Source organism: Lytechinus pictus, chromosome 3, assembly GCF_037042905.1.
Source record: "Lytechinus pictus isolate F3 Inbred chromosome 3, Lp3.0, whole genome shotgun sequence".
NCBI lineage: Eukaryota > Metazoa > Echinodermata > Echinoidea > Temnopleuroida > Toxopneustidae > Lytechinus > Lytechinus pictus.
The window spans coordinates 43210506-43232280 of record NC_087247.1 but is presented as its reverse complement, the minus strand read 5'-3'; the positions used below and the strand labels follow the sequence as shown (position 1 = coordinate 43232280).

The following is a 21775-nucleotide window of genomic DNA, read 5'->3' as shown; positions in this document are numbered from 1 at the left end:
CCTTAGCTTTTAAAAGGATGATGATACAATCACCTTCATTATAATGTTATATGCATTTCTCCAAAAACTTTCTAAGTTAAAGTGGTTTTTTTTACATGAGCATCGCCTTATATGAGTGTGACCCTTCATGTAAATTATCATGATTTAACACTATTTCGTCTTCTTCCCTGATATGCTCTATTTTTTTCGGGTTTATGCTATTTTCCCTCAGCTATTTTCCCAATTGCTTGACTAATCCAAACAGATATTGCGTAATATAGAAGCACCTTGTCAACTTACATGTAGATAAATTGACCACTTTTAATCGATATGAAGGTACTTCGTAAATATACAAATGAGCAGATAAATCTCCAAACTAGTACAAATGAATTCATCTACGTAATTTTATGTAAGTCTTCAGTCTTTGTATAGCCATGTAACGGAACACATCCCTATAGCAACGAGGAGAAAAACAACTTTATTTACGTTACACGGTAAAATGAATTTTACTTTGGTAGCCACGATTGTTCTTATGGTAAGTCTATCACGGTTTATTTCTCACATATTTTCCCGAGAATTTTGATTTGTTTGGGTATACATTTTGATGTGGTTATTAGTATATATATGCATGGTTCTGGCTTAAAAAACAAATGAAAGTAAACGAAGGAATTAGTTCTATAATGGAAAATATACATTAATTCACCCTATTTCTCCGGAGATTTTCTAAAAGAGAAGACCCGTTGAAGTGGTTAAAGAATTATCTAACCCATCGAATCACTAAAACGTTATACGTATGAACGTAAACCTACATGTATATATATATATATATATATATATATATATATGTATGTATTCACGAATCTTCCCCGAAGAAGGTAGATGTCTACCGTAAATTTGGAAAGTGAATAAAAGAACTTAATTGTTGGCATTGCAAAAATTGCATTACTCGTGAATTTGTTTCGCATTTCTGATATATATATATATATGCATATTCATATATATTTGTATAAATATTGACTAACAACAATGAAGCCAGGTATCAAATTTAAAAATTGGTGAATTACAATATGAATTTATAAAACTTTAAGTTTAAGTAAACATCTTTTAATCTAAAATAATGTAGAGTTTATGATTTCAATTGTAAGAAGATAAGAACTAGTTGAAATTGTTTAAGTATGCATATTCTTATTGCACAGCTGATATGGTATAAATTTCAAATTTGTTGAATTTAATAAGAGATTCTGTTGAGTTGTTTAATAATAATAATAACAATAACACTAATGATAATAATAATCATAATAATAAAAATGATGTGCAATATTTTTATTGCGTTAAAAAATGTTATAAGCGTTGCATTATCACCATGAAATTTATAAATCGGTTTGATTTTTTGTATACATTTTGTATCTTAGTAGATTTATAGTTTTAAAGCTATACGGTCACAAAGGTTCGAGCGAATCATGGACAATCAACTGGAGTTCATAGAGATTTGAAGAAGGGGCGTAGATTCTTACGGCCTTCTTAAAGGTCAAGTCCTCCCCCAAAATAGTGTTGATTTTAATCGAGAGAGAAAAATCAAACAGGCATAACGCTGGAAATTTCATCAAAATTGGATGTATGATAAGAAAGTTATGATAATTTAAAGTATCGCTTATTTTTACATAACAGTTTTATGCATAACTAGGTGTTTTGCAAATTATGTCCCTCACTCACTATTTCTTTTCTTTTTTATTGTTTGAATTATGCAATATTTTAATTTGTACAGATTTGACATTAAGGACCAACTTGACTGAACCAAAAAATGTAATAACAATGGTAATATCACATGTTCAGGGAGGAATAAAACTTTGTTTTTTCAGGACAACGGGGAGAAAATTTGAATATTTCATATAATAAAATACAAAAGAAATAATGAGTGGATGGCGTCATCAGTCTTCTCATTTGCATACCGACCAGGATGTGTATATAACTATTTATAATTTATGGAATACTTGAAAGTGCAGTAGATCGACGTCTGAATGATATTTATTCACAAAATTTATTGTCTGAGATATTTGAAAACTCTCGCTCAAAAACTTATCGAATATTCAAACAAAATCTCCACTTAAAGAAATACTTAATTGAACTTCCTAAACGTGAACGAATTATTCTTAGTAGATTTAGATGTGGGAAGCGTAAACTACCAATTGTCTCCGGTAGGTATTCGAATATTTCACGGAACATGATAGTGTGTACTCTTTGTAATATTAAAGTTATGGGAGATGAATTTCATTATTTATTTCAATGCCCCTTTTTGGAAAAAGAAAGGATAGTACTCCTCAAGAAATATTTATCAAGAGACCTAGCTCATTCAAATTGAATCAACTCATTAATACCACTAGCCGCAAAAGTCGTTTAAACCTAGTAAAATTTTGTCATTTGATAATGAATTGTTTTCGTTAGTTATACAGTATAGTGTTATTCTTTCTAATAAGTATACCCTTTCTCTATTATCCTCTCTCTCTCTCTCTCTTTGTCATTTATAATGTAGTGCATTTTGATAACTTTACTAATAGCTCTACAAATGATTAATTGACTGAAATGAATATTCAATCTCGTGGAATTAACTTTCCTTTTTTTTTCTCTCTCTTATCGTCCTTTTTTATTTTCATGTTACGTATCCGATGTATCGGTGCCTTTGTCTTCTTTTTCTACTTCTCCTTCTTCATTACCACCATCTTCTACTTCTTGTTCCCCTAATCCCTCTTCTTCTGCGTCTTCTTTTCTTTCTGTCTCTTCATCTTTGTAGATATTTTGCGAAAGAAAAATACATTGTAAATTTTGAAAGTGTCTCCATTACCCTAATAAGGGTGTCATGGGTCTAATAAATTAATTGTCATCATTAGCGTACCTAAGCAGGGGGGGGGGCAGACTGCCCACCCCCCTGACGAGTAACAACTGATCCCTGACGAGCCACAAGTGGCACTTGAAGACCTTTTTTTTCTGGTACGAAATATCCTTTACTTGCGGTTGAACACCTTTTTTTTTTTTTTTTTGCTTGTCAAAGTTTTGGGCGAACGAAATTGCCCCCCCCCCCCCTTTGGAAAATCCTAGGTACGCCACTGATTGTCATTGTAATTCTTGCGAAATTAAGCGAAACTTGAAAATATTATAACTTTCCTAAATCATCATTTTGTTGGGGGTGGACTTGTTCTTTAAGAAAAACCTGAGACCTTCTTGAGAAAGCCCGACAATTTGTACGTTTTACATAAGAATGTCTTAAGATATTATTTCGCAGTGGCGTAACTACGGGGGGGGGGGGCACGTGCCCCCCCCCCCCTCTCAATCGGCAGGTCAAAAAGAAAAAAAAAGCGGGGGAGGGAAAGCAGGAGAAGAAAGAAAGAGAAACGGAGTGGGGGAAGAAAAAAATATTGTATATTTTATTATGCTATATTACATTACATAAGAAATATTTAATGATAATAATCCTGTTGTACTATACATCCTGTTTTCGAGTCAATAAACACCAAATATATTCCCTCGCACTTCGAGTTATTATTGCTTTATGTAGTGACATATGTGCTTCTTTTTCATGACTAGGCCTACGTAAAGTGATTGACCCTTTTAAGGTCTGACTAAAAAACATTTCCAGTCCGTGCTTATGTTTGCATTAGTGGATTGGCGAGATGTGTATGACCTTCTTGATTTCCTAAAAACAGTCAAAATGTTCCTTTTTCTGGTCTGAATATAAAACATTTTCAGCTCGCGCTTCGCATCATTTAGTTCGTGAAATACGTATGGTTTTAGTGAATTCCTACAAACAAGTCCTAGAATGCCCCTCTTCAGGTCTGAATTTCAAAAGTTTTCAGCTCGCGCTTCGCGCTCGCAATATTTGACTAGTGAGATACGTATTATGTTCATGATTAAAATGACTAAAAAAAGTGCTTCATGTTTTTAGGTGTATTTCTATCAAAACCAGCAAGGTGCTTGGCGCTCGCGTTAGATGACTATGGTGAGATATGTATGCTCTTCATGAATTCCTAAAAGAGAGTCCTTAAAGGACAAGTCCACCCCAAAAAAAGTTTTAATCAAAAAAATTTTTTTTTTAAATCAAACAAGCATAACACCGAAAATTTCATCAAAATCGGATATAAAGTAAGAAAGTTATGACATTTTGAAGTTTCGCTTAATTTCACAAAACAGGTATATACACATCCTGGTCGATAGGCAAATGGGGAGACTGATGACGTCATCCTCTCACTATTTCTTTTGTATTTTATTATATGAAATTGAAATATTTTAATTTTCCCTCATTTTCCAGTAAAACAACGATTAATTCCCCCATGAACATGTGGAATTAGCATTGTTTAACATTATATGATTCAGTCAAGTTGGTCCTCAATGTAAAATCTGTAAAAAATGAAATATTGTTTAATTCAAATAATAGAAAACAAAAGAAATAGTGAGTGAGGGACATCATTGACCGTCTCATTTGCATGTCACTGAGTTGTGCATATCACTGTTTTGTAAAATATAAGCAAAACTTTAAAATGTCATAACTTTCTTATTTCACGTCCGATTTTTGATGAAATTTTTAACGTTATACTTGTTTTATTTTCTCTATTTATTCAAATCAAAAATTTTCTGGGGTGGACTTGACCTTTAAAATGTCCGTTTGGGGTCAATATCTACAAAAATACAAAATATAAAAAAAAAATCAGCTCATGCTTCGCGCTCGCATTGTTTGTTTAATGAGACAGGTACATATCATGATAACAAAAAGTTGTTTATAATGTCTACGAACGGCCTGCGAATGCTGGTTTACGCCTTTCTTGAGAAGGCCGTAAACCAACATTCGCAGCCTTCTTGATTATAGGAAATGGTCTAAAAAATCGTCCGTATGGCGTTCTTGGCAGTTCTTAATGGTACTTGTGACCGAGCCATAACTTCAAATTATAGGCTTAGAAAAAATTAGAAAATTCGATCTTTGATGATTGGTAGAGTTTTATTTGTATTCCCTCTTTAACATCTTACACTATCCCTGTTATGGCTCTTATTTATATCAAATTCTAAAAAGTCGTAGAGATACAGTAAGTTATTTTATCGACTGTACAGCGCGTCCCAAAAATGTCCCTCTGATATTCGGCGGAATTACTTCAAAAATTAAAAATTATTCTTAATTAAATGTGTAGAATTAGAAAGCTCATCTTATTTTCTAACTTCTAAAAAAATTATGGGTCACGCTTCAGTGGTTTTGAATACACAGTCTATTATGTAACAGTGGTGCTTTTCAGCCTATTCCAAGTTTGCACGCAGCACTGCTGTATGTTCTGCACTTTCTTGCATATCAACTCCCTTTGATCATTCTGACCAGGAGCAGGGAATTCTCTGATCTAACCAGGGGAATCCCTATGATCTAACCAGGCTCATCAAATCACAACATTGAGCATGTTCAGAAGGACAACAACTGTATATAATGGGAGATGCACAATGGTGGAGACAACATGTCATGTATGTTTCATGTCTATTTTCAACAATATTGCATTTCAGTTTTCATTACTTTTTTTAGTTAATAAGCTGCTGAGGTTAATTTAATGTACACTTTTAAATGAAAAAAGGTCAATTTTATTTTTCAATGGTAAAGATCCCTTTCGCAAAGTGTGATTTGGATTCCCCTTAATTGTTCAGCTTATATTACTCATCCGTCGTTCACACTTTCTTTCAAGTTGGTGAAATGATTCCCTTTATCAATCATCAAACAAACATTTTGTGTGTTTCTTGCTCTTCTGAACTTGCCCAATTTTATGATTTGATGAGCCTGGATAGGATTAGGAAAATGTCCCTGCTCAGATCCTGAATGTAAAAATGGGGATTAACATGCCATAGACCATGTAGACAACGCAGAAATAATACATCAATGCTGCAAACTTGGAATGGACTAAAATGTACCACTGTTGCGTAACAGAGTGTATATTCATTACCACTGAAGCGAGACCAAACACCAAAGAAATTTTCATAGAAGTAAAAACATGAAATTAGCTTTCTACTGCTGAACATTTAGTTGAGAGTACGAACACTTTTTAGAATTAATTCAGCCCCATGTCAGAGGGACATATATATATTTTTTTGGGGGGGGGGGGGCTGTCCCGGGGGCTGTATTTAGTAACTTCACTTAATGCAAAATATGTGAAATCGCACGTAAGTTTTACTTCTGTTTTTCTTGCCATTTATATTGACATGTTTGAAATTTCCCCTCTGCTATATCTAGGTATTGAGATGCTTTTTTTTTTAAATAATTGAATCATATTGAATATAAAATGAATTGTGCTTTCATTCCTTGTTGTACTATTATTCTTTTCAAACCCTTTTAGACGAAAATGCTAACCCCATATGACTCCTGGCTGCTTCTTTGTTTATTGTAACTCATTTCATTAAATGCTAATGCGTTTTATCTGCCGTCCATTTCATTTTATTCTTATTTTCTAATTACCCAAATCGAATATTATTTCAGCAAAAGAACATCAGCATAAATTTAAAAATCCAAACAAAGAAGTAAAAATCGATAAAATTTATAATCCCATTTTGCTATTTTCCAGTTGATACATTCACACCTAGTATTGGCATCAATAGACTTTGAGCTGGACCTTATTTCTTATGATGGTGATAGACGAAAAGCAGATGGCACTTGTTGCGATCCTCCGTCATCAATAGGAATTACTTGCGATCCCTTTTGTGATCCTGGATTCCATATTTGTTTGGATGATGGGTAAGTTATATATGAAAGTCATGTATGGGTCTGGTTGATAACAGTTACATTTAGATTGAACTGTGAAAACAACCATACGAGGCCATGGGCAACCTGAAAATTTGCAGTGAAACTGTCAAATGTTTCATATAGTGCAGAGGTAGAGGAATACTGATCTTTTGTCTATATCTTACTATTTTGGGAAAATAGAAAAAAAATTTAAATTCTGTGTCATCGATATGCATGTATTAATCCCTAGGTTCAAGTAAGTTGTAAATTGTAATATTAGTTTTGATACATTTTGTTGTGCAAAGTATTTCTATTTCTATTTCCTTTATACTTCATTTTCCTTTCTCTTAACCGCTTAGAGGCAATTCGCGAATTTGTGGTATATAAAATTGTTGTTATTATTAAGCGTTGTAAGCGTAGTTAAAGGAAAAGTAAATATGCATCTTCCTTTTCATATTGACATGTATGTTATTGACTGAGGAATGTGTAGTTTGTATAAATTATATATGAAATTAAAATGAATGCGAAACAAAGTTAAGATTAATAGTAAAATTGTAAACTCCCCTCAACAATATGGGACCTGATAATCTGTTTAAATGATAAAAAGATAAATCATTATTTCTTTTTGTTTCAGTTCCGTTACATGTCCTTATTTTGATGGCAACACCGGACTGATTGTAGAAGATGTCGAAGATATAGATTTTGAAACCTATTCACTTGGACCTCTTCCTAATCCCATTCAAATCACTATTGATAAATGGCCAGTAAGTATGGGACGATTAATATGAAAGAATTATGTGAGAAATGGTTGAAGATTGTGGTGTGAAGACAAACTTTTAAAAGTTGAATTTTACTATTTTACGATTATGTTGTGTGACTACGATATGCCATATTGTAACTACGAGTTGACGAATAAGAGGATTGAGGATTGAATCCGAGGCGAGCGAACAGCATTCACTCACTTCTGGTTTGCACATTTGCCATTATCCTGCGGTCGGGGCCAGGGTATAGGCCTATGGTTGCAAAGAATGCATTGTTTTACGAGTGACTGTGGAAGTGCTCTGGAGGTTGCTAATTACATTTGCCTTAGTTTAATTCCACCTTTCTTTTTTCGTCACTTGAAAATTGCTTACACCTGCATAATTATTAACCACCGTATGCTGATCTACACATGGCAAGCCGTTTTTTGTTCTATCTCATTATTAGTATAAAAAATTATATATTTGCTAACAACACAAATAATTTCTTGATATAAAAAAATGATTTCTTGATCATTATACATCTAGAATTGATTTCTTGATATGAGGAAATGTGATTAAATAATATAACGGCCTGTCATGCGTAGATCGGTATACGCTGTGTGAAAGCCCGGCCTTTAGCAATTCAAAATTGATTAGCTCATGTAATTGATGATTATTACGAATTAATACACAAATAAAATACATACATAATTTCAAAATGAATGATCGCAGCAAATGTTGTTATTTCAACTGAATAATCTCTTGCAGGAATATGGTCTGCGCATCAACATCACGGCAGAGGATTATGATGAATCTCCTGAAAAAGAGAAGATCGATAACTATTTTGTGATAATTAATGAAATACCATCTTTAACTGTTCCTACGACAATGGTAGGATTAAGTGATGGCAGGGCGTTTAAGACCCGGTAAGCTTTCATGCTGAGTATATTCGAAATATTGTCACACATTTTTGTGTAGTTCTATTCATTTCTTTAAATCATTGATTTTAGGAAAAATGAGGAATATCTAGTATCTCTAAGTACATCTTAGCTTTTGTCGTTTAATTTTTCGTAGCAGTAGCAGAATTTACAAACGTAATAATTTCTATCATCACAAAGTGAATCAATGCAGAGAAAAGCTCTCAGATTTGTGTATCTTGAATTACTGAGGCAATGCTAGTAGTTCTACTTCCACGATAAAAAAGCTTGGATGGAATCCTGAAAAAACACTGAGAAAAGAATGATAAGCTCACACTTTCAAAATACGTAATTAAGATTTAAATATCAAGGCGACTATCAACTTGCTCTACCATGTCACCGAACAAACCAGGAGATTTAACAATAAATTGTACATCATTGTCACCTAAAATTCTATTCAACATTAATTTCTTCCAAGAACACTTACAGACAAGAATTCTTTAGCTGAAACAATGGGAAACATTAATTCTTATTTTTCAATTAAACTGGAATAATATTAAATAATACAATGTGTGTCTCCCCTGTATAGCAGAAGCGACAGATAGGCACCACTTTTTCGACGGCGGTTATGGTGTCGTCAATATAAAATCTTATGTTAAATGTCACGATAACTTTTGAAAGTATACAAACTTTTTTTTTTTTTAATGATTATAATTTCAGCTTAACAGGTTAAGTTCAAAGTTCATTTCAGATCAAGTTACTTAGATCATTCACTAGTTTGTTTTTTAAATTCAATATTATTCATATAAAATGAAACTTGTATGAAGTGGTAATAGAGGATATCACAAATGATATGATATAAATAACAAGTCAAGGTCAACGAACTTTCAGGCACGGTTGAACTAAACAAATTGCTACTGACGCACACTAATAATATTGATGATAACAATAATAATAATAATAGCAAAGTAATAATAATAATTATGATAATAGTAAAAATAATAATGATAATATCAACAATAATAAAAATAACAATTTATCGAATATATAACGTACAATAATACAAAAATAGACGGTCTTATAAACCTATGCATATTATCATTTTTCTATAAAGGTTAGGTATCTACTATGTAGCAACCTGCAGCAACGGGTATGAAGGATTGGACTGCCAAACAAACATTGATGAATGTCAAAGCAATCCCTGCTCCAACGGTGCTACTTGCAACGACTTCATTAATGGGTATAATTGTTCATGTACATCAAGTTTTACCGGAGACGAATGTGAAACTGAAGTGGATGAATGTGAAAGCAATCCATGCCAGAACGAGGCTACATGCAATGATTTCGTAATTGGGTTTAACTGTACATGTACATCGGCTTACGAAGGAATTTACTGTGAACAAGAAATAAATGAATGTTCAAGTAACCCTTGTCAAAATGGTGCTACGTGCACCGATTATTTGGATGGTTTTAATTGTACCTGTATTTCTGGATATGAAGGGACAAACTGTGAACAAGAAATTGATGAATGTTCAAGTAACCCATGTCAAAATGGTGCTACGTGCACCGATTATTTGGATGGTTTTAATTGTACCTGTATTTCTGGATATGAAGGAACACATTGTGAACAAGAAATTGATGAATGTTCAAGTAACCCATGTCAAAATGGTGCTAAATGCACTGATTATTTGGATGGTTTTAATTGTACCTGCATTTCAGGATATGAAGGAACAAACTGTGAACAAGAAATTGATGAATGTTCAAGTAACCCTTGTCAAAATGGTGCTACATGCACCGATTATTTGGATGGTTTTAATTGTACCTGTATTTCTGGATATGAAGGAACAAACTGTGAACAAGAAATAGATGAATGTTCAAGTAACCCATGTCAAAATGGTGCTACGTGCACCGATAATTTGGATGGTTTTAATTGTTCCTGTATTTCAGGATATGAAGGAACAAACTGTGAAGAAGAAATTAATGAATGTTCAAGTAACCCTTGTCAAAATGGTGCTACATGCACTAATTATGTGGATGGTTTTAATTGTACCTGTATTTCTGGATATGAAGGAACAAACTGTGAAGAAGAAATTGATGAATGCTCAAGTAACCCTTGTCAAAATGGTGCTACATGCACCGATTATTTGGATGGTTTTAATTGTACCTGTATTTCTGGATATGAAGGAACAAACTGTGAACAAGAAATAGATGAATGTTCAAGTAACCCATGTCAAAATGGTGCTACGTGCACCGATAATTTGGATGGTTTTAATTGTTCCTGTATTTCAGGATATGAAGGAACAAACTGTGAAGAAGAAATTAATGAATGTTCAAGTAACCCTTGTCAAAATGGTGCTACATGCACTAATTATGTGGATGGTTTTAATTGTACCTGTATTTCTGGATATGAAGGAACAAACTGTGAAGAAGAAATTGATGAATGCTCAAGTAACCCTTGTCAAAATGGTGCTACATGCACCGATTATTTGGATGGTTTTAATTGTAACTGTATTTCTGGATATGAAGGAACAAACTGTGAACAAGAAATTAATGAATGTTCAAGTAACCCATGTCAAAATGGTGCTACATGCACCGATTATTTGGATGGTTTTAATTGTACCTGTATTTCTGGATATGAAGGAACAAACTGTGAACAAGAAATAGATGAATGTTCAAGTAACCCATGTCAAAATGGTGCTACGTGCACCGATAATTTGGATGGTTTTAATTGTTCCTGTATTTCAGGATATGAAGGAACAAACTGTGAAGAAGAAATTGATGAATGTTCAAGTAACCCTTGTCAAAATGGTGCTACATGCACTAATTATGTGGATGGTTTTAATTGTACCTGTATTTCAGGATATGAAGGAACAAACTGTGAAGAAGAAATTGATGAATGTTCAAGTAACCCTTGTCAAAATGGTGCTACATGCACTAATTATGTGAATGGTTTTAATTGTACCTGTATTTCTGGATATGAAGGAACAAACTGTGAACAAGAAATTGATGAATGTTCAAGTAACCCTTGTCAAAATAATGCTACATGCACTGATTATTTTGATGGTTTTAATTGTACCTGCATTTCAGGATATGAAGGAACAATCTGTGAACAAGAAATAGATGAATGTTCAAGTAACCCTTGTCAAAATGGTGCTACATGCACTGATTATTTTGATGGTTTTAAGTGTACCTGCATTTCAGGATATGAAGGAACAATCTGTGAACAAGAAATAGATGAATGTTCAAGTAACCCTTGTCAAAATGGTGCTACATGCACTGATTATTTGGATGGTTTTAATTGTACCTGTATTTCAGGATATGAAGGAACAAACTGTGAACAAGAAATAGATGAATGTTCAAGTAACCCTTGTCAAAATGGTGCTACATGCACTAATTATGTGAATGGTTTTAATTGTACCTGTATTTCAGGATATGAAGGAACAAACTGTGAACAAGAAATAGATGAATGTTCAAGTAACCCTTGTCAAAATGGTGCTACGTGCACCGATTATTTGGATGATTTTAATTGTACCTGTATTTCAGGATATGAAGGAACAAACTGTGAACAAGAAATTGATGAATGTTCAAGTAACCCTTGTCAAAATGGTGCTACATGCACCGATTATTTGGATGGTTTTAATTGTACCTGTATTTCTGGATATGAAGGAACAAACTGTGAACAAGAAATAAATGAATGTTCAAGTAACCCATGTCAAAATGGTGCTACATGCACCGATAATTTGGATGGTTTTAATTGTACCTGTATTTCAGGATATGAAGGAACAAACTGTGAACAAGAAATAGATGAATGTTCAAGTAACCCTTGTCAAAATAATGCCACATGCACTGATTATTTGGATGGTTTTAATTGTACCTGCATTTCAGGATATGAAGGAACAATCTGTGAACAAGAAATTGATGAATGTTCAAGTAACCCTTGTCAAAATGGTGCTACATGCACTGATTATTTGGATGGTTTTAATTGTACCTGCATTTCAGGATATGAAGGAACAATCTGTGAACAAGAAATTGATGAATGTTCAAGTAACCCTTGTCAAAATGGTGCTACATGCACTGATTATTTGGATGGTTTTAATTGTACCTGCATTTCAGGATATGAAGGAACAAACTGTGAACAAGAAATTGATGAATGTTCAAGTAACCCTTGTCAAAATGGTGCTACATGCACTAATTATGTGGATGGTTTTAATTGTACCTGTATTTCAGGATATGTAGGAACAAACTGTGAGGAAGAAATTGATGAATGTTCAAGTAACCCATGTCAAAATGGTGCTACATGCACCGATAATTTGGATGGTTTTAATTGTACCTGTATTTCAGGATATGAAGGAACAAACTGTGAACAAGAAATAAATGAATGTTTAAGTAACCCATGTCAAAATGGTGCTACATGCACCGATAATTTGGATGGTTTTAATTGTACCTGTATTTCAGGATATGAAGGAACAAACTGTGAACAAGAAATAGATGAATGTTCAAGTAACCCTTGTCAAAATAATGCCACATGCACTGATTATTTGGATGGTTTTAATTGTACCTGCATTTCAGGATATGAAGGAACAATCTGTGAACAAGAAATTGATGAATGTTCAAGTAACCCTTGTCAAAATGGTGCTACATGCACTGATTATTTGGATGGTTTTAATTGTACCTGCATTTCAGGATATGAAGGAACAATCTGTGAACAAGAAATTGATGAATGTTCAAGTAACCCTTGTCAAAATGGTGCTACATGCACTGATTATTTGGATGGTTTTAATTGTACCTGCATTTCAGGATATGAAGGAACAAACTGTGAACAAGAAATTGATGAATGTTCAAGTAACCCTTGTCAAAATGGTGCTACATGCACTAATTATGTGGATGGTTTTAATTGTACCTGTATTTCAGGATATGTAGGAACAAACTGTGAGGAAGAAATTGATGAATGTTCAAGTAACCCTTGTCAAAATGGTGCTACATGCACCGATAATTTGGATGGTTTTAATTGTACCTGTATTTCAGGATATGAAGGAACAAACTGTGAACGAGAAATAGATGAATGTTCAAGTAACCCTTGTCAAAATGGTGCTACATGCACTAATTATGTGTATGGTTTTAATTGTACCTGTATTTCTGGATATGAAGGTACAAACTGTGAACAAGACATAGATGAATGTTCAAGTAACCCATGTCAAAATGGTGCAACATGCAACGATTATTTGGATGGTTTTACTTGTTCCTGTATTTCTGGATATGAAGGAACAAACTGTGAACAAGACATAGATGAATGTTCAAGTAACCCTTGTCAAAATGGTGCTACATGCACCGATTATTTGGATGATTTTAATTGTACCTGTATTTCTGGATATGAAGGAACACATTGTGAACAAGAAATTGATGAATGTTCAAGTAACCCATGCCAAAATAGAGCTACGTGCTTTGACCTTACGCCAGGATTTCAGTGCAGATGTCTGGAGGGATACACTGGTGAATATTGCTCGTCGGATATCGATGAATGTTTTGTGAAAACTGCCTGTCCTAATAATTCTATATGTGAGAACACAGTGGGATCTTTTGCTTGTTTTTGCCTCGATGGATATGAAGGGGAGCGCTGTGACATCATTATTAATCCATGTATTTCATCTCCGTGTGAACGAGGAACTTGCGACAAAATCAATAGAGATGCATATAGGTGAGAAAATATTGTATTTGGTTGCCAACTTGTTTTGACATAGTTTTACACCCCTCTCCCACTCTCGTTATCTCCAAATAGAGAAACGATTGCGGCTATGGATTGCCACAACTCAATGTTCCTCACCCAACAGCCTAATGGAGTAATCCTTAACCCCAAATTCGATTCCACCTTTAAATATCCAAACCAACTTTTCTAAATGTTACGTGACCCGAGAATCTCAAGACACGCGAAATCTTTGATACTTTGATAATGAATATCAGATTTAGCTTAGCGGTCTGTAGAGTACGATTTGAATTGATTTTCTAATCACTTTCATTTATCCTCCTATTCTCTACTATTATATCGCCACATTTTTTTCTTAGACCTATTCTTTAACATTCACTTGCAGTCACAAGAATGGATAGTCTGTATATTTTAATTGGAGATTGTCATTTTCGGTCATTGTACATACTAATCGTTTTCACTGCCTTACCTATTTAATGTATTCATATATTTTGTTTCGAATTTGAATTGGTAAAATCATGATAATAGCTGAATGCATTGTAGGAACCCATCGAAGACCAAAGTTTATTGAATGGTCTAAAAAAATCAACAAAGAGATTAATAAATTGATGAATCGATATGTAAATGAAATAAATAAATGAAAAAAAAACTCCGATAGACTAGGAAATAATTTCAATTGTAATATTAGTAGTAAATAAAATAAAACAAAATGAATTGATATAAATAACATCTAAAATTAATTAATTAATATGCATTTTACCAAAATTGCATATTTTTTCACTCAGTTGCGTTAATTTGTTTCCACTGTATTTGCAGTTGTATTTGTGAGGATGGATTCTTCGGAGTAAATTGTGAAATCACCGATCCATGTTCTTCGTCCCCTTGTTACAATGGAGGAGAATGTCAAAGCAATGATGCCGGGCAATGGGTATGCCAATGTCTCAACGGCTTCATCGGTGAACTTTGTCAACTAGGTGAGAACGACTCATTTATTTCGGAGGAACATGTATGCGGAAACAAATTATACGTGTCAAACTTTCAATACTTATCCGTAATACCTTTATCACCTTATACAAGTGGATTGAGGTCGACATATTTGGACATTCTCGTATATTGTAGCGTACACCTCCCCTGCGTCCTTTTTAATTAAAAAAGAATAAAAAATGGGAAGGAACATAAAGGGTAGAAGAAACACAGTATAAAAAAGAGATGTCTGATGCGTGTAACTCATATAATCTATGTCATTCAAGATATTTTTAAAAAATGCCGCCTCAATTATGTTGTCTCTCATTTTCATAATTACAATTGCGCCGTCCCTGCCTTGATCCTTGATCGTCTAATCTTCATGAAGTCCGGTTCAATTCCAGACCTTTCGGGTAAAGAACTGCACACATATTTCAATCCTTTTTAATACTTTAAATTGATATATTTTCAGAATTGGAGTTTTACTCGTATACTGTACTTCTATATGGTGCAAGCGTTGATGAGGAAATCTTTGTAGAAGACATGGAAGCTCTCTTCTCAAAAGTGTATATTGAAGACGTCAATGTAATCATCACAGAAACAGCCAACTACTACACGCCTGACACAGGGTGAGAGCGCCATCAGATAAATACATTTCATTTCTGATACGTTGTTCTCTCTAAAGATAATCTTCAGTTATGAAAGTTTTAATACCAAATGCGATCAATAATAACAACAAATACTGAATTGAAGGTGTGATTAGATCAGTCATCATTTATTTTTAGGTATCTGTTATGTGCTTTCTTTTTATATTTATTTACATTTTGTTTGCTCTACACAAAGCAATTAAAAAAAATCATAAGAGCTCATATTGACCATACAAAGGAGCCATGAATACTCGCCATGATATGAGCGGAATATGTCGATACATGTCCGAAATCCTCGTAAAAATTATATGTAAAATTTAATCATATTCTGATTGAGATCGATGAAAATAAAGGTTATTGTTTCTTATATTCTGCATGATTCTTTTATCAGCTCTTATGGGTTCTCGCCTTACTTTATTTTATTTCAGAGACGATATCATTGGTGTTACTTTCGTTTTGTACGTAAACGGAACAGCACTTGACTCAGATGAAATCAGCGCAGTGTTAAACGCTGTCCCAAAAGAAGATCTAAATAACAGAGAGCAGTACGAATTCTACTTCGGCGAAGTTATTCCGGAAAAACCGGATCAACCGGTAAATACTGCTGATTTCACTTGTTGCTCATACAAATTTCCTTGAAAGTGTAAATTTACGTCATTAAATCAAATCGTTTATCTGTTCATACTCTTGTTATTGTTGAGCACCAGGGCTAGAAAGGTGATAGACACGAACAGTATGCAAAATGAAAATTAAAGTAAAAATCATAATCATCGCTATCATTTCAAGTAATCGTTATCATTTTGATGCTGCGACTGATGGTGCTGATTATTAATATTATTATAATTATTATTATTATTACTATCATTATTATTATCATAATTACTATGATAATCATATCACTAATATATATTATAGATATATTATGATTATCACAAATATTATGATTAGCATCAGCACCATAATGAATCGACATAAGGGAGACCCACGCAGGGTGTGATTTGGGGGTTTTCTAATCAAAATGATTTTTTTTAATAGAAACTTTGGAATTAGGAAAATGTATTCACAAATCTGAGCACATTAATTGAGCTTGCACAATATAGAAAGGTTTTACATAATGTCCATGAAATTGATATACACATTTTCTTGCTCAGACAAGAATTGTCTGAGCAAGAAAATGTGTATATCAAGTTTAATATAAGGTCTAACTCCAAAAAATACAATTTTATCATATTATTCTTAATTGACTTCTTATTACCTATTTGGTTGAATCATGAAAGACATGAGGAATTATCGAAGAAGGGAAGTACAAAGTTCAAGGGAATGAAGAGCTCAGGTGTTTACTGTAAATTTAGAAGAAAAAAATAACTAGTACGTTTAACACTCGAGATGACCTTGGTAGAATGTGTTTCGATGAAACAAATTCTCCGACTTTTACATTTAACATTTGCCTTATTATATTCAGAGATGGCTGGCGGAGTACTGGTATGTTTTAGTAATCATTGTGATATTCGGGATCGTTCTCCTCCTCACTACTGCTTTGTCGCTGGGTCATCTGATGGTCAATCGGAGGTTAGTATGATGATCAGGAGTGACGAAAACGATATTTTGATAGGGGACAAAACGTCCTACGACCTATATTGGCAATTTTCTGTTTCTAGGATCTTCTTGTTTCTCTTCTTTCTTTCTTTTCCAGCCTCTTCTTTCCTTTCACCTGAGACTTTATGAGTGGCGATCACCCCTGTCCCCCTATAACGCTATCCTGAGTATGAAAACTTTGTCAGAAAAGTAATGCACGACGAAGAGTGTGACGAAGTAATTTAAATTAAGATTTTTTAAATATGTTGATGTAAGATCACCTTTTAATATATTTTTTTTGCATGTATCATGACTGTGTATACGTATCGTCACTCTTCTGTATGTACACAAGGCTCTTTTGTGAAGCAGGCCTTTATCGATTCGAATACTACCATGTTTTAGAATTAAACTGAATAATAATAATAACAATCATCCATATACATGATGCCACTGTATGTAATATTGAATATTTTCTTATTTTAATAGGAGAATGATTCATGTATAGTCCTATTTGTATATAAATTATATTTATATTATAAGACAGAGACCCCAATTTAATCTACAACCGTTGTAGTTTGGTACTCCGAAGAAAAGAGGAAACCTCATATTTCTATATGGTAAAAATGTCGCTTGCATCTTTTGAACCATGAGGTTCTGGACGAATCCATGCACCCGCAGCACAAATGATTTATCAAAGTAGCCTTGCTGAAGCAGGAGTATGCAGCGATTAAAGATATTTGCTCTCACCCTCTTTATCATGTTTATAGATATGTCATATGATAATGATTTCATATATTGATTTATTGATCTATTAACAGCTTACGAAAGATGCAATATGAGGAAAACAAAAAGAGACTAGAAGAGACTCAAAAGCAGACGAATGTACATGTATATGAAGATGAGCGCTACATAAAGCGACATTGGAATAGTCATAACAACGCACTGAGGAGCTCATCACATTTCGACGAAGAGCATATTTTCAGGACAAATCCCATATATATGGCGCAGGATTATTTAAGCTTCCGTGATGATAATTCCGATGATTATCATTACGTTCAAGATTACCTCTAAATGTACCAGAATTTTAATTATAAAATTAAGAAAAACTATGATATTTCAATTTTAAATTAAATCAGTCGAATTGAGTTAAACATTGTCACATAGACTACTGTAACACAACAAATACGATCGGAATTACAGGGGATATAAAATATAATGTATATTGTACGCACTATTGTATATACTTCTTGTTTATAGCGTTTGTAAATATTCATTATTTTGTTATCACTATTATTAAAGAAACAAACTATAAAGGTGATGTATTATCAGTATCATTATGTATTTTATTCATTGTCGGCACAAATATTGATGAATAATTGGATTTTATGTGTTGTATTTCACAAAATGACTCGGATGTTGCTAGACGTTTCTAAACGGTTAATTATATTGTTTTATATTTTGATGCATCCTTTGTATCAATACTGCATGAATCATTGTCGGGTAGTTGTATTTATACCGGTCCAAAAAATAATAGTCAAATGATAAGATGTTTACAGGTTTTTTATATGGAGTTTTATTCAAAACAAATTCAGTATTAAGGTGATTTAAATATTATTTATACAGTGCGTAAAAAACGGGACAGTTTTTAAAAGTCTATCAAAATTATGATGTCTATATTTTGATGTTGAAGATGCTCTTAAGTCTTATCTTTAAATGCCATTTAAAAAATGAGTTCTGTTCATGCTTGAATGAACACGAAACTTTTTGTCAGGGGTTCAAACACAGGCTTGCGCCAAATGGCATAAAATGAAAAATATTGATCATCAGACTTTTTGCTAGTTTTTATTCAACTTGCTATGATTTCTTTATCTCTGCATCAATCATGTTCATACTTAATAAATATGATACTTGAGTATACCACATATGTGTCCAAGAAACTGATGAGGTCGAAGGTCATCTAATTTTTTTGAATGGCATTTGAGGGATAAGACATTAGAGCATCTATGAACCTCAGAAATATAGACATCATAATTTGAAGGAAAAAAATATTTGATAGACTTTTCAACACGTTTTGTCTCGCCTGCATAGCAGAGCAAGACAATAGGCGCCGCTTTCCGACGGCGACGGTGACGTCAACATTGAAATCTTAACCAAGGTTAAGTTTTAGAAATGTCGTCTTAACTTATTTGGACCTAGTTCATGAAACTTGGACGTAAGGGTAATCAAGTATTACTAAACATCCTGCCTGAGTTTCAGGTCACATAATTAAGGCCAAAGGTCACTTAGGGTCAACGAACTTTGGCCATGTTGGGGTTATTTGAGGAATTGTCATCATAACTGAATTTTTATGAATCTAGTTTGTGAAACTTGGGCATAAGAGCAGTCAAGTATCCTTGAACATCCTGTGCGAGTTTCAGGTCCCATGACCAAGGTCAAGGGTCATTTAGGGTCAACAAACTTTGGTAGTGTTGGGGGTGTTTGTGGAATTGTCATCATAACTTTAAAAGTGTATGGAACTAGTTCATGAAACTTTGACATAAGAGCAGCAATGTATCCCTGAATACCATGTGCGCGTTTCAGGAACATGGCCAAAATCAAAGGTCATTTAAAGGTCAATGAACTCTGGCCGTGTTGGAAGTATGTGTTGAATTGGCATCATAACTTAGAAAGTTATTGATCTAGGTCATGAAACATCGACATAAGGGTAATCAAGTATAAATGATTGTTTTGCACGTTTTAGGTCACACGATCATGGTCAAAGGTCATTTTGGGTCAATGGACATAATATTTTATTATCATATTAGTGTTTTCGTCTGTAAATAATTGTTCATTAGCTATTTTGGAAGGCAGCACTGCTGCTATAATGCAGGCGAGACTGTCAGAGGCGTTCCACTTGTTTTTGATACGCAATGTATATGAATTTCAAGCGATTGGACAAACTTCCAATCTTATTAAACCGGATTGCTCGATGTAATGAATAATGATCAGTAAAGATAATGATAAGTGTATTGGATTGGATTTTCTTCATGGGATGTCGGAAATACTCCCTCCCTCAGCATTATTACTACCAAGCTTTAATATTACATTATTTCGTAAAAAGGCAAAAGCTTCTACATTCACGAAATTTGGATTGAAACCTCGACTTGGATTCACTCCGGTGACATATATAGAGCAACAAGTTTACGCATGAAATTATTCCAATTGTGTTACCTGAAATGGATATAACCGAAATAGTCTGGAATCACTTAAGGACGCTCTCGTTGACTATTATTGGAAATACATTTTGAATTTCACTTCACCATTGTAAATATTACGGTTGTACATAATAAAATGATATAATTATGCATCATGAAAATATGTAACATGATTATTTGTCTTTCCGATTTTTGTTCTTAAAGGACAAGTCCATCACAACTAAAAATTGATTTGAATAAAAATAGAAAAATTCCAACAAGCATATCACTTAAAATTTCATCAAAAAAAAAGAAAAGAAAGGTATGACATTTTAAAGTTTAGCTATATGCACATCCTTGTCGGTATGAAAATGAGGAGACTGGTGACGTCATATACTCACTATTTCTTTAGTATTTTATTATATGAAATATGAAATATTCTATTTTTCTCCTCATTGTCAAGTGAAACGACGATTAATTCCTCCCTGACCAAGTGGAATTAGCATTGTTATAGTTCATTCAAGTTGGTCCTTATTTTCAAATCTGTAAAAAGGAAATATTGTATAATTCAAACATTGAAAAACAAAAGAAATAGTGAGTGAAGGACATCATCGACTGTTTCATTTGCATGTCACTGAGTTGTGCATATCACTGTTTTGTAAAAAAAAAACATAAGCGAAACTTTAAAATGTCATAACTTTGTTAATTTTCATCAAATTTTTATGAAATTTCCAGCGTTGCGCTAGTTTGATTTTTCTCTATTTATTCAAATTAACATTTTCTGGGGTGCACTTGACCTTTAAAAGTGGTATGCGCGTGTTTTTTTTTCGTTTTGTCATTTGAATGCATACAATTCTAAACGCGTGAAGTAGGGTTTGATTTTTTTTTAATTAGCACAGAGCGTATCAAAAAGTTTACAGTTTGAAACAATCATATGAAAATAAACTTTAAAAAGATGGCGATATTACTGTAAAATCTTTGTGCTTGAGTGAGCACCTCTTACTTTTCAAAAGTTTGTGAAAATGATTTTCACAAACGTTATTACAAATAAACGTAGAAATACTTACAAGGCAAAATTATAAACATAACTCTTATCATTGCAGTCTATTAAACTTGTTTGGGTGTACGCTTATGTAAAAAATAATCAATACGTTAGAGTTTCTAAGTGAAGGAGAGGAAGGAGCAAAATTAACTGTATATCCTTATTCCCATGGTTAGCTTTTATATCAGCATATCATATAAAAAATAACAACATTCCTGATGGTATACAGTATGTATTGATTATTGCTAAGAGAAGAAATATATATTAATCAAACTCAGATTTCAAACTTTATCAATGGGTATGTG

At 33.3% G+C, this 21775-nt stretch overlaps 1 protein-coding gene across 1 annotated transcript; it reads left to right on the top strand.

Moving 5' to 3' along the window:
• Positions 1 to 404: 404 nt before the first annotated feature.
• Positions 405 to 21494, top strand: LOC129255592 (neurogenic locus notch homolog protein 1-like). Its single transcript, XM_064097124.1, has 10 exons — positions 405 to 514; positions 6555 to 6724; positions 7347 to 7476; positions 8221 to 8378; positions 9484 to 14064; positions 14887 to 15044; positions 15506 to 15662; positions 16109 to 16274; positions 17143 to 17249; positions 18074 to 21494. Exons 1-10 carry the CDS (start codon positions 479 to 481, stop codon positions 18324 to 18326), a joined length of 5916 nt encoding a protein of 1971 aa, XP_063953194.1. The 5' UTR covers positions 405 to 478; the 3' UTR covers positions 18327 to 21494.
• The last annotated feature ends 281 nt before the right edge of the window (positions 21495 to 21775 follow it).